Source organism: Onychostoma macrolepis, chromosome 05, assembly GCF_012432095.1.
Source record: "Onychostoma macrolepis isolate SWU-2019 chromosome 05, ASM1243209v1, whole genome shotgun sequence".
Classification (NCBI taxonomy): Eukaryota; Metazoa; Chordata; class Actinopteri; order Cypriniformes; family Cyprinidae; genus Onychostoma; species Onychostoma macrolepis.
Window position 1 is genome coordinate 43879271 of NC_081159.1, and position 14641 is coordinate 43893911.

Below are 14641 nucleotides of genomic sequence, written 5' to 3' on the forward strand. Positions count from 1 at the left end.
TTTTGCGCGTTCGGCGCGTGAATTCATTGGCGGACGCACCCGAAATACGTCACCGCGTTCGCCTAAGCGCCGCCCACCAGCATCATCCTCTGCGACAAATCGTTTGCGTTCTGGTTTAACACACCGATTTTTTCAATGTTTTAATTTAAAGATGTTATTTATTACTGACACTTCTAAAAAGTCTAGGGAATATATCCACAATTGTGTATGCACTTCCTGCTCTCTCATATTTTTTGACTGATGTAGACTCACTTCTCAAATCTTTCTGTTAATAAAAAAGTAACAGATTCTTGAAACAAAATTAGATTTTTTTTGTAATGATTCTATTGTTTAGTTTGCTTAATTTTCTTATTACTTCATTATTATTATTGTCATCATCATTAAAATTATATCATTTATTTTCATTTATATTGCAGATTACCCCTTTTTTCTGTTATAGTCATTAAATATGTTGCATTAATATAATTATAAACGCATAATGCTTCAAAAGCTCACTGTTCAGCACATAATGAATAGATCTTATTTTTGCAAAATAAAAAAAAATAGTCCGAGTATTTGAGATTTTCATTCAAGTGCTGTTAAAAACTCTTAATGTAAAATTATTAAATATTATATTATTATTAAACTATAAAGATACACAATCTTTGAATGTGAACATTAATATTGGCTATCAATATGTAATAAAAAACTTTTTTTGCATTTTTATCCAATTTTGCAAAAATAAAAATACACTAATTACAGTCTATATTAATCTTTTTAAAGTATACTTTATAAATATATTTCACTCCCACTTTAGTGGTCATAAATGAAGGGTCAAGCACATTGCATTATGGGATGCAGTATTCAACGCTTAGTGTATGCTGTTCTATGTACTGCAGAAACATTAAGAGCAGAAAACACAATCAGTCTGGGACACGCTGATAAAAGGTCATTGTATGCAGTCAAGTCAATTTTATTTGAATAGTTCTTGTCACCGTGTTTCAAAGAAAAATGAATTAAAGGGAAAATTCCAGGGAAAAGTTCAGGATTTTAATACAATAAAGCCTGCTTCAGCTTTCCTCTTTTCCAGAACTCAGAACAGAAGTGTTGTAGATGTAGTTCAGTCTGACGTGTCTCTCTCTATATACTACATAAGTTACATTACCACACTCTGACCTCTGACACGCCGCAGAGAACAACTACATTCTCTCATTGAGTCTCATGGCTTGTGAAGATCTGGTTTCCCTGGTGATGTCTGTGAGCACCATGGCAACAGCCTCCCCGAGCTGTGATAGAGAGAGACATGGGAGATTACAGAGAAAATAGAAAGCATAGACAAGACGATATCACCAGCACTCACAGGTCATTAGAACAATCACGACACCATGCTCTAAAGAAATCAGCTTACCTGACAAATTGATCATGTTTCTTCATCAGATCTGGAGAAATGTGTCATACCATCAGTGTCTCAGCAACAGATGCTCTGCAGTGAATGGGTGCCGTCAGAATGAGAGTCTAAACAGCTGATAAAAACAAGTAATCCACACCACTCCAGTCCATTCAGTTAACATCTGGAGGAGACAAAAGCTGAAACAAATCCTTCAAAAAGACGTTTTTAACTCAAATACGAGTTCATAATCACACTTCCTCCAGTGAAAAAGTGCATCTGCTGTTGTCTCTCTGGAGTGGTGTGGATTATAGTGATGTTTTTATCAGCTGTTTGGACTCTCATTCTGACGGCACCCATTCACTGCAGAGCATCCACTGCTGAGACACTGATGCAATGACACATTTCTCCAAACCTGATGAACATCTTTGATGGCCTGAGCATTGTATGACTTCAGAAGACTCGAATGTAGTGCACGAGTCATATAGTCTACAGTATTATGAAGAAAGAAAATGCCATGGAAACATCTTCATCATTCTGCACAATGCAATGCATCATTCTAAGAATTTGAATGCATTACACATCCTACACACTGTACAGATTCTATTAAAGCAGTTAAACTCACATAGATGTGATTGTTCACGTTCCTGCAGGAGCAGATGGAGCAGACGAGCAGACACGACCTCACGGGTCACCGCACCAGCAGGACGACAAACGAGGACATCTGGAGCTAAAACTACAGTACATCTTCATAGAGACGTCAGAGCGGCAACACACACCATTTACACTCGCTGAAGAACATGCGGATCGCACCGCCATGATGCCTGGTATTCTGGATGGTCGTCAAGACACACGAGTCAATTTTTATTTGTACTGAACAAACAAGCAAGAGTCACTTACTGTAAAGAAAAGTACTTTAAAAACACTTTTTGTGAATTCAGTGTCACATGATCTTCAGAAAACATTCTAATATGCTGATTTGCTGCTCAAGAAACATTCTGATTATTATTAATGTTGAAAACAGTTGTGCTGCACAATATTTTTGGTGAAACAGTGATGCACTACTGGTTTAAAGAAACAAGAAACTTAGCACTTATATTCATTAAATTGATCAAAAGTGACAGTAAAGACATTTATGTTACAAAGGTTTCGGTTTCAAATAAATGCTGTTCTTTTGAACTTTCTATTCATCTGTGAATCCTGAAAAATAAAATGTATCAGTTTCCACAAAAATATTGTGCAGCACAACTGTGTTCAACATTGATAATAATCAGAAATGTTTCTCGAGCAGCATGTGACGCTGAAGACTGGAGTAATGATGCTGAAAATACAGCTTTGATCGCAGATATCAATTACATTTTAACAGATACTCACATAGAAAATAGCTATTGTAAATTGTACAAATTTCTCACAATTGTTCTGTTTTTACTGTATTTTTGATCAAATAAATGTAGCCTTGATGAGCAGAAGAGTCAAACCTTTGACCTGTTATTTTTTTTAAACACAAAAATGACTTAAGTTTAAAAAAAATGACATAGATGTTAAATGTTCACTTATTTTACACGAGGGACACAAACAGCACCCATTTTGAAAATGAACTCCCTGACTGTAACACAATTCAGATTCTAGCCTGACTGATATGAATGTTTCTGATTTGTCTCCATAAATGCATTTAAACACTAACTGGATAAAAGCTTATCCAGAAACAAACCAGAGCCAATAATGATCTCAACAAAGCAAAATGTAGATCTGAATCAAATAAAAGGCAGGAGTTTGTCCCAGCGAGCCAAATAATGCTGTATTAGAGCGACACCTTGTGGTGAAACATTTTATTTAGTAAAGACAACCAGTAAAGATGAACGTTTTGTTCTCTTAAAATGTTTATTATCGTTAGACTCGTGTTGGGACAATGAATATGAGTAATAGTTCATGGTTTCCAGTGTACACCAGATCATTACACACACAAACAGAAGCACACAGATGCATGTGTCAGTGTCCACATGCAGACATGCGTGTTCGCTCGTGTGTAGGTGCGTCATATAGAGCAGACGCTCGATGATATGAACACATAAATTAGCACAACGGTGGCTTCATAAGGGTTTGTCGCAGATGCCCTGTGAACATCTCAAAGCAAGAATCATTCACTCCCACAATCTGTCACTGTAATCACGTATTAGGATCCAAAAGCGTCACCAGCAACACTATTTTCAGTCATAAATGCCGCTGGTGTCACGATATTCCTGCTGAAAAGGAACTAGATTGTGTTCAGAAGATCTGAGGAGTCAAATACAGCAGGTTACAGTCACATGATCCGCTTTAGAGAGGTCACTTTTGTTTTTCGTCTCTTTTAAATTGGAAAATAAGGAGATTGTGCTCTAACCAGCACTGAGAACCGTAAATTCAATTAAAATGCTCATTCTGTCATCATTTTATACTCACCTTCATGTCATTCCAAACCTGTTTGACTTACTTTCTTATGTGAAACACAAAAGGAGACGTTTAGCAGAATGTTCACGCAGCTCTTCTCCATTCAGTGAAAGCATCATAAAACACTTCCGCTTGTGATCCACAGAGGAAATTAATGATTTACAATGACATGCAGGTGAGTAAATGAAGACAAAGTGTGCGTTTTTTCCATGAAATATTCCTTTAAAGGAATAGTTCATACAAAAATGTGCTGTAATTGTGCTCAACCTCAGGCCATCCAAGATTAGGATGAGTTTGTTTCTTCATTAGATTTGGAGAAATGTAGCATTGCATCAGTGTCTCAGCAACGGATGCTCTGCAGTGAATGGGTGCCGTCAGAATGAGAGTCCAAACAGCTGATAAAAACATCACAATAACCCACAAAAAATTCACACGTGCTTGATCTGCGCAGATTTCTCTCCTGATTCAGACCAGACCACTTTTTCACTGGAGGAAGAGTTATTATGGACTCGTGCTTTAGTTAAACCGTCTTAATGCTGGATTTGTTTCAGCTTTTGTCTTCTCCAGATGTTAACTGATGGACTGGAGTGCTGTGGATTATTGTGATGTTTTCTCTGACGGCACCCATTCACTGCAGAGCATCCATTGCTGAGATTCTGATGCAGTGACACATTTCTACAAACCTGATAAAGAAACATCTACATCTTGGATAACCTGATAGTGTGCACCTTTTCAGCTTGATCAATTATTGCATGAACTATTCCCTTAAATCTGCACTTTCATGCAGTTGCACATGAGATTCAGCGTTTCCTCCCAGCTTTGTAAATATAATAACTTTCAGTCAATGGCACCAGATTCACTAAACGCTACTGTGTGTTTGATTGTATCATTTGTTAGTAAAAAAATACAACTTTACAAAAATGAAAGACAAAAGAGAAAGCAAAAGGCAAAACAAGTGTCTCTGGTAGTTGGCAGAGCAGCACACATTTGGTCCATAGCGGCCAGACAATCCGTCTGTGACGACGTGCATGAAAATATGGGGAAATTCATGATGTTCTCCAACTTATATGTGGTCCTGATTGGTGTCGGTAGGTCAAGTCACATTAACACTGCAGTCGCTCACATTTGGCCTTGTTGGTTTGACTCACAGCATGTGAAACGCAGACAACGACGAAGACGTTTCATTTTCTATTTTAAACTTTCTGCAGCAGATCTTCCGAGCATCTTCTGGGGGAAAAAGACCATGATGAAGTGCGATGCCACTGGAATCCAATCCTGTTAAAGCATCGGAGTCTGCAGGCGTCCTCCCAAATCCAAACGGGCTCATCGTTAGTAAATCTCTATAGATATCTCTCTCATTACTAGTCTCTCACGGGTTGGTTTAAGTGTGTTAAGCTGTCTGGCTCTTGTCAGTTCAGTGGTGTTTTGTCGATTGGCTCTCTAAGGGTGTGTGTGTGTGTGTGTGTGTGTATACATGAGTCCGGTCCATTAGCAGCATTTCTTCTTGCGTTTGCTGCTCTTACTCAGTTTAATGACTTCGCTCTGCTGCTGCTGCTGCTGTTTGGCCACAGACTCTTTCCGGGCCTTCAGGACGAGCTCGGTGATGCAGTTGAACATCTGAAGCACAGACAGACACAATAACATCACTGAGACAGTCTGAATCAATCAAATCAAAATATAACGCACTTCTGTACATTAGATGTTTGCTTAAAATTATATGAAAAAGGGCCCATACTGTGCACTTTTGTAGTATACAGTGTTATTTTAGTATCATTGAGTTACTATTATAGTTTATTAAAACTATTTATTTTTAAAACTGTTTATTTATTTCTGTTTTTCTACTTTCCAATTTTAGTTAAAGGTTTAATTAATTTTATGTGTTTTTGACATTTTCATATTTACATTTTTTTTTTTGCCTTTTTGAACTAGTTTTTAATTGTATTAATTTTTAGTTTTGTATTTTTCATGCTTTATAAATTTTTGTTATTTATCCATTTTATTTTTATTTTTTAGTACCTCAAGTCAATCTAAATGAAAATGAGAACTGTTGCCTTGGCAACTAGCTGAGTTTTCTATATTTTATTTTACTTCAGGTAACGTCTATTTAATTTCAAGTGAAGAAATTTTTTATGCTTTCAGTTTCAGTTACTGAATAATCCGTGTTTGAAAAGCTTGACTTACGTCCTCGACGTTGACGTTCTCCTTGGCGCTGGTCTCAAACAGCCGGATGCCCATCTGCTCAGCAAACTTCTGCGCGTCATTGGTCTCCACCACTTTAGAGGCGGGGTCGTCATTCTTATTACCCACTGAACCCAGAGCAGAGGAAATGAGCATTAAAACCAAACACAACCAATAACCACAACAATAACAGCTCCATATGAACCAAGAGCAAAGGGCCAATCGTTCAGAACATGCTGAAAGGCTGAATCTGAAACACCATTAAATAATGCTAAGCTCATATTTCATCCCAAAAATAGAAAAAATTAAAGAAAAGATTAAAGATAAAGAAATTTATACCTATTATTTGGACCATTATTTTTAAGACCAGATTTTTTTTTTTGTATTGTGTAAGTCAATTAAACACATTTTCCTCCCAAAACAAAATGACAATAAAATAAAATACATAAAATAATCTAAAAATGTTTTTAAAAATAACAGCATTATAGTAATGAGAATTTGAAGGGAAAATGCCCAACATTTTCTTCAAAAGCAGTTAAGACTAATTTTACCATCTTTATAAACAAAAATCTTTTAAATAAATACATACAATTGTGTAAACTGTCCTGCAGTCCATATATTATGAAATATACAAAACATGAACAATGTGGATAGAAATATCATTTAAATATATATATATATATATATATATATATATATGCATTCTTAATTGCATTATAACTGTGTATGCACATTAATAGAGATAAAAAGATGGGAAAAAAACCATCTTAAACATATAACACACAAATATATATATAACCTTAAATCTTGATGGTATAAAATATTTCTATCCATTTGTCAACAACTGCAATTTAACTTTTTTCCACATGTAACAGGACCAGGACATTTCTCTGTGAAATTCAACTAAAACAACAACAGCAATACACTTACCTAATATTCGACAAACGTCGTCACAGTTTTGATTGATTTCATGAAGCCAGCGTTTGACGTTCACGAAAGACTCGGCGCTGGTGACGTCATAAACCACTATAACACCGTGAGTGCCTCTATAGTACCTGAAAGAGACCACCACACACACACACAACCACATCAGGGCTCTGAAGCTTGACTAATACAAAAATAAATCCACAATAAAAGTCCTGATCTGAGATCAGCCTCGGACAGACACGATGATAGACACAAGGACAGGTCTCGTATCAACCAAGATTTTGTGGCTTTTTCAAAATTATTATAATTTGCAATAGATTTTAAATAGTCAGGCAATGAATTCCAATTTTTTTTGAGCAAAATTTCAAGCCAAGCTGACACTTTTCTGTTAACTTTTCTTCAATTTCCACACAATTCCTACCAGATACGTAGATAACCATGTCATCAGCATATATTTGAAGACTCACATCAGGACACACTTCTGGAAGATCAATAATAAAAATGCTGAAAAGAATCGGACCCAAAATTGTTCCCTGAGGAATGCCTGTATCAATATTATGAGGAACTGACTTTTTAAATACGAATCTTTTTGATATATTATACTTTGTTATTTTTGACATTAAAATATTATGATTTATAGTATCAAATGCCTTTTTCAGATCCAGAAATATTGCACCAACTTTGAATCCTTTATCAAGTGACCGCTTCATATTTTCTAATAATAAGGAAGTAGCTTATTATTAGAAAATATTCAACACAACATTCAACACACCCATCTCTTTAAGACTTTAAAGAACCATTAAGCAATTTAATTTAATCATAAAAATGCTAAATTAAAATAAATAAATGATTGTAAAAACAAAACCATTTCAAATGAAACACTGAAATATTTTATATAAATATAAATAATAATTCATATATTTATTAGTTTACCTGCATGTCATGTGACCAAAATCACAATTTGTTTTTAATTACTGAAATATTTAACTTAAAGTCTCTGGGAAACTATTTTAGCTCAAAGGGGTTTGGCTGACAAAAGCCAAATCTCAGAGATTAAACAACCAGATCCACACATTTAACTCCACAGAAACCGTTTTCAGCAGGGCTGGAACGCCCGGCATCCACTAAACTCCACATATTCTGCGTTTATTAAGTTTTAGATAATCTCATCATGCTCTCATTGACCAATAAGAACACATTTAACACATTTTACCATGTTTAAATCCACAGATTTCATCCTAAAATCAGCACTGAAAATGAGAAAAGGCCATCTAGACTCCAGCATGTGCAGCGTTTGGAACAAAACACAACAGGCAATCAATTCTAAATGAGACTGGATTGCACCTCTTCTGAGGGAAAGAGTGACCCGTGACACTTTCACTTCCTGCAACTGACAGGAAGTGGTTGTCTGAGGTGACTTTTCTAGAGGCACACATCATCAGTTCCCATGTCAAAACATTCATCTTCGTGATTTGAGGATCACTCACGAACACAGCGTCAGCAGGTTTAAAGCGTGATTTCTTTCCCATGAGTCGTACAGAGGCTGTTTCTGAGCTGAAATTCACTTATTCTAATAGGAGAGCGTATCACTGCGCTCCACATACCAGAAAACACCATCAACAGCAGCCTTTGTGAAGCTGGAACTGAGCGATGCACGCCTTGAAATACAGGACAATATATGTACAAAACATCATAATAATTATAACGATATAGAAATAAATATAACTGGTGAGAGAGCCTCTCCTGCAGTGAACACCAAAGCAAAGCTAAATCAAAATAAAATAAAATAAACAAGCGATTTGGTTTCATGAATTTGATTTAATTTATCTTGATGTGTTTGGAAATATTTCACAAACATGATATACTAGAAAGTGTATAATATTATTTTAATAAATGTATAAGATTGTGAATGTGATTAAAAAAAAATAATAATAAAAATTTAATTTTTCTGTGCTTAATTGTAGGGCTTCACAATTTCAACAAAAATCGTATTACTATTATTATATATCCATATAGCTACAAAATTATACTAATTATAATATAAAATACAGAATTTGGAATTATTTCAGGAACATGTCATATAATATTATTTTAATATTAATATTATAATATTAGGTTAAAATGAACACACATTAACACTAATAAATTTAGTTGTTTTTTTTGTCATTTGCAATATATTGATAGATAAAAATTATAACATTTATTGTGTGAATTTTGCGACAAAACTGACAGAATTTGAAAGATTTACTTTTTAAACAAAAAATAAAATACATTAATTTTTATTAAAATCAATAAAATAAAAAAAATGTAATTGTTGGATACGGGGGATGCTACAAATAACGTTTAAAATAATTGTATTCATGCATTAAACTGAAAAGCATAGACTAGAGATCACACATCAGTAAAATAAACATTTAGTCTTCCACAAAAGCATGGGTTTGGAACTAATTGAGGGTTTTAATTTAATATTTATTTTTTAAAACCGCACTTGAAAGATTGATCAGATTTAAAGCTACAGTTTCCTTCAGTCTTCACGCTCTCTGAACACATGAAACATGTCTTGGAAAGCATGAAGTCAAACATGCTCTCGTCACGCGCCTCTCTCGGTGCATTGAAACTGAATGTATGAAGTGTGTAAAGGAAGGCGACTTTAACCTGCGGTTTCCACACTGTCTGAAAGAGGAAACAAGACACTTTAAAACCTGCTGTGTGAGATCACATCATTCAGATATCACTCTAAACATGTCACTTTTACCACTGCAACACGCCTCACTTTAAGAGGCACTTTAAGCCTCACAGCTCCTTCACATATGAGTCCCATTCATCAGAACAACCAGTTCAAATCTGCCACGAAGCAAAGGGCACCCAGATCCAGCACTAATGCAAACCTGCATTCAAGAACTACGAGCCGAACTCGAGCGAATGTGTACTGACAAACACCGCCACCGAGAGAGCTGGCATTAACCAACCCGGCACTCTTACCCAGAGCAGAAAAGTCAAACCGGTTTGGAGAAAAAAGATGAAGATTGTGATTTTAAGAAATCATTCCAGGTTTGCAGTGCTTGTTTGTAAATCTGCACAATTTGGCCAAAATTTGGTGATTTTATATCAATTTAATATTAATAATAAGTACAATTTTAATTTAATTATAATTTTATTAATATTATTATCTGTTTATTTTATATATTATATTATTATTTATATAATAATATATTATATTATTATTTATAAAATAATATAAAATGTATTATATAAAATTGTATAATTTATATATATATATATATATATATATATATATATATACACACACACACACACATATATATATATATATATATATATATATATATATATATACACACACACACACACACACATATATATATATATATATATATATATATATATATATATATATATATATATACACACATACATACATACATACATATATATATATATATAATTTCTAAAAAATTAAAGTAAATAAAAATTAAATATTCTAGAAAAATAATATAAACAAACACTTATTTTACAGTACAACTGTATAATTACAATATTAATATTTAACACTGTTTTGGATAAAAGTGTCTTCTAAATGCATAACTGTAAATGTCTTAATTCCTTAATTTTCAAACGTTAAACCATAAAACGTTTATTTTAATGGAAAACTGCAGGAAGCTCTTAAACCTTCTCTTTTGTTCTCATTATACGTTTGTGAAGATGTTTGGCACGTTATGTGCTTCCAAATGCACAGATGCAGACGGAGTTCATGTGGATCATTTCCTGCGAATCGAGATGCTCAAAACCCCAGATCATGAGCTGCTCACGTGTAAATGAGCACAGTGCCGTGCTTTGCTCTGAAACCTTTGTGATTTGAAGCCTCTTCCATTTGATAATCGCACTAAGCCATAAAGCAGTGTCAGTTTTGTTTAGATTAATCATGTACCCTTCTCTGATCCACCTAAATTTTTCTAAGGCAGCATCCTAAAGGAGTAAGAATAACATAAGTGTATAAATTGCAAGGCTCTACAGGGACACTCGACTCACAACCGAGTTTGAGTTCAGCATGTGGACAGTTCATTAGGACACCTGCAATGCTGCTCTCAAAACTGTCAAAAAGAAAGCATCCTAAAATGCAACACAGATGGAGGCAGCATCGGTGTAATGCGTCACTCACGTGGAGGTGATCGTCCGGAATCTCTCCTGTCCCGCTGTATCCCAAATCTGCAGCTTGACTTTCTCCCCGTTGATTTCCACCGTGCGAATCTTGAAGTCCACACCGATGGTGGTGATATAGCTACCTGCAACAACGCATAAATCAGCATAAAAATCACAAAACACTGAGGGAACTAAGCAGCAATGGCGAGCGCAACTACAACGCTGCTGATCTTATTCTCATAAGTAGGCCTGTCGCAATAATCAATATATCCACTTATCGCACAATATATGTGCATGACCTCAATCATTTTTGCTGACACAATATAATCGCCCATTATATTTACATTAAAAAAAAAACACTATAAAAAACATTTAAAAAAAAAACAAAGTTTTTTGCATTCCACTTGCGCCTGTGTCTTTTGCAGCTTCTTGTACATAACGTGGTGTAGTTATAAGGTGCTAGCTCAAATTGAAAAAAATGCTTCTACAAAAAAAAGTTTAATCTGCAGATATGGCCTTGTTTAGAGCTCTGTGCCTTTGTGCATACGGAGATCTGTGCACCCTTCATTTACAGAGAAAAGAAGGTCAGGGGAAAATCTGTAGATGGAAAAATCTCCATACAAGTTCTTTGTGCATTAGTCTTTTTCTACTTGTTACTTTGCACTTTTTGTCAGAAAACTTTTATTTACTATTTATCCAAGTTTTTTAAGGTGTCTAATATTTTGATATTTGAATTTCCATGATCTAAATATTCTTAAGAATTAAATGTCTGTTGTCATTTTAAAGTGTGTAGGCCTTCTTGCATTATTATGCGGTTACATTATGATTATAGATTCAGTGGCATAAAATGGTCTCAAAATGACAATAATATCGCTTATCGCAATTATTTATGAGGCAATATATCGCACAACACAAAGCTGTTATCGTGACAGGCCTACTCAAAAGCCATAAATGTTAGGGATGCACCGAATGTTCGGCAACCAAAATTATTCGGCCAAAAATGTTAATAAGCAAAAAGACAGAATAAATTGTACCGGACAATAACATTTTTGGTGACGCAATCACATGGCAGCGTAGTGAGGCACGCCGCAAACATGACAGCAGTGTGGAAGTAAAGTAGCATTTAAAACCGTCTGAGAAAGACACAAAAATCATACAAGCACTGACAGCAAGAGACTGCTTTGTAGGGTTGTCACGACCATAAAAATGTCTTACGATACTATACCAGCTGAAGTATCACGATACCAAGTAGTATTGTGTTCATTTAAAATTCAATTCTACAAAATGAATCAAAATTTCATGAATAAATAGATGTAAATGAAAACAGACAAGATTTTTCACTTCATTAATGTGAATGAATGACTAGTAATTGTTATCCATGAAATGATGTAAACAAAACTCATCTCAGCACTGCACAGAAGCAGCATAAAGTGACATTTAGATGTGGTATTTATAATTGCATAAATAACGTTATGAGATTAATGTTTTAAATATTAAACTCTGAATATAGAAATATGTTGGGAAATAATGTAATATGCCTACTTTTAGATGGGAAACTTAAAACCGCCAGCAGGTGGCAGAAGTTCGTGATTGAATCACTGAGTCATTCAAACGATTCTTTCAAAACGGCTGAATCCTTCAGGAGCGAATCAAATGACTGTTTTATGAATGGCTCAGTGAATCAGTGATTCGCCCAAATCAACGCGGATTTGTATTCGAAGTTTCAAACACAGAAACAAAACAAAAACAGCACTCTTGACTCTTGCTCGTGTCTTGCTGAACTGTCAGAAGCATTTTATTGATATCTTGAAATATAGTAAAGTGTAATTGATTTCTGTGATCAAAGCTGAATTTTCAGCATCATTACTCCAGTCTTCAGTGTCGTGGTCTTTCAGAAATCATTCTAATATACTGATTTGCTGCTCAAAGTGTTCAGTTTTTGTTTTCTTCGAAAAGCAAGACAAAAAAAGCTCATTTTGGTCATTTAATTCATGCAATGGTGAAAAAAAATGATCAAAATACATGTGGAAAAACCGTGTTGGGTATTTGGCCATCAGCCTTCGGCCCAGTGTATTATTATGTTCGGCTTCGAACTTATTATTATGTTCCTAATAAATGTAACCCTCCAAAATCTCTCCATTTATCTCTTATTTTGCAAATGTGTGTAAACCTTTATAACATTAACCAGCATTAAATTATTGTGCAGCTATTGGCAGGACTGTAGAAGTCAGCATGACCTACAGCAGCTCAAATCATACGAGAGACGGAGAATCTGTTTGCAATCAGTTTTAGTGACTCTGGCTTCTATAACTACGAACCCTTAGTACTTCTTTCACAGTTAATGTTTGTTAAAAGCACATGTGACGTGTTGATCCTACCTGAAAATGTGTTATCAGCAAATCTCAGCAGTAAACTGCTTTTGCCAACACCTGCGGAAAAACAGGGAGAAATTACTGAATACATGAGACGACATTAATAAGCTCTATGGTCATATAAGTCATTCACATTCTATTTAAACACATTATATTTTATATATTATTTTACCTTTTTTTTAAAATATTATTATAACATTTTTTTGACATCTTTTTTATATTAAATTTTATATTAAATTTAAATATTATTTATTTATTTATTTTATTCCCTTCATTTAATGACATATCAACACAACATCTGATCCCAGGCTGAAATAACATATACTAATACTAAATCCCACAACTTATGCATATAGTTTGTTTATAAATCGATTCTGTCACAGACAGTTCAACTAATATGCCAGTCAGTATAACATATTAATATTTTACTTTATTAGACAATTAAAAAAAAGAATTTCAGAACACACCCAGACCGTATTACTCTAAACTGTTGACAGGCCCATTATATGAGCTAAAGCTGAAACAACATCCCTATCGACCTCATCCAATGTCATTTATAAGCTGTCAAATGAAGCAACACAGACGTGTTACGTGTATATCCAGCACAAATAACCCATCTTAAGTGGTTCTAGTTCATGCAAGTGTCGTTCTAAGCGAGCCGAGGCCTGTTTCCCGTCTCTCATCCTCGGTGTTTCCTTACCGCTGTCGCCGATGATGAGCAGCTTGAAGAGGTAATCATAGTCCCGCGCCATGGCCCGGCTCGATTCCCCCGCACAGAGAGGCTGTCCAGGAAGCGAAACCTCCCGCTGCTCCTAGAGGGGCAGCCGTATATGTGCTTTAACGTGTCCCCGGGTTTATTTTGAGTGGTTTGCGGGGTACCGGAGGCTCACACACCCATCTACACTCGCAGCGGATCTGATGCTGCTCGCCTCTCAGGCAGCCGCTCAAACAAACCCCGCCCACTACAACTCATGATGACTTACTGCGCAGGCGCACAAATCACTGCGGTACTGCAGCAGACCCTCCAGCAGGGGGCGCTAAAGACGCATTCCTTCAGTCACACTTCAAATCATAGACATAGTTTTTATTATGTCTACATTATTTATTTATGAGGATAAACCCCGCCCACTACAACTCATGTGCTGCCTCCCAATTCGCATACTATCTGTGCTAAATAGTATTCGAAAATAGAATTAGTATGTCCCAAATC

At 35.2% G+C, this 14641-nt stretch overlaps 1 protein-coding gene across 1 annotated transcript; it reads right to left on the reverse strand.

The window, feature by feature from the left end:
* Positions 1-3228: 3228 nt before the first annotated feature.
* On the reverse strand, positions 3229-14402 carry rab35a (RAB35, member RAS oncogene family a). The gene is made up of 6 exons (XM_058777161.1): positions 14132-14402; positions 13438-13488; positions 11079-11202; positions 6902-7026; positions 5975-6099; positions 3229-5410 (listed from the first exon to the last, which is right to left on the reverse strand). Exons 1-6 carry the CDS (start codon positions 14181-14183, stop codon positions 5282-5284), a joined length of 606 nt encoding a protein of 201 aa, XP_058633144.1. The 5' UTR covers positions 14184-14402; the 3' UTR covers positions 3229-5281.
* Between the last annotated feature and the right edge of the window lie 239 nt (positions 14403-14641).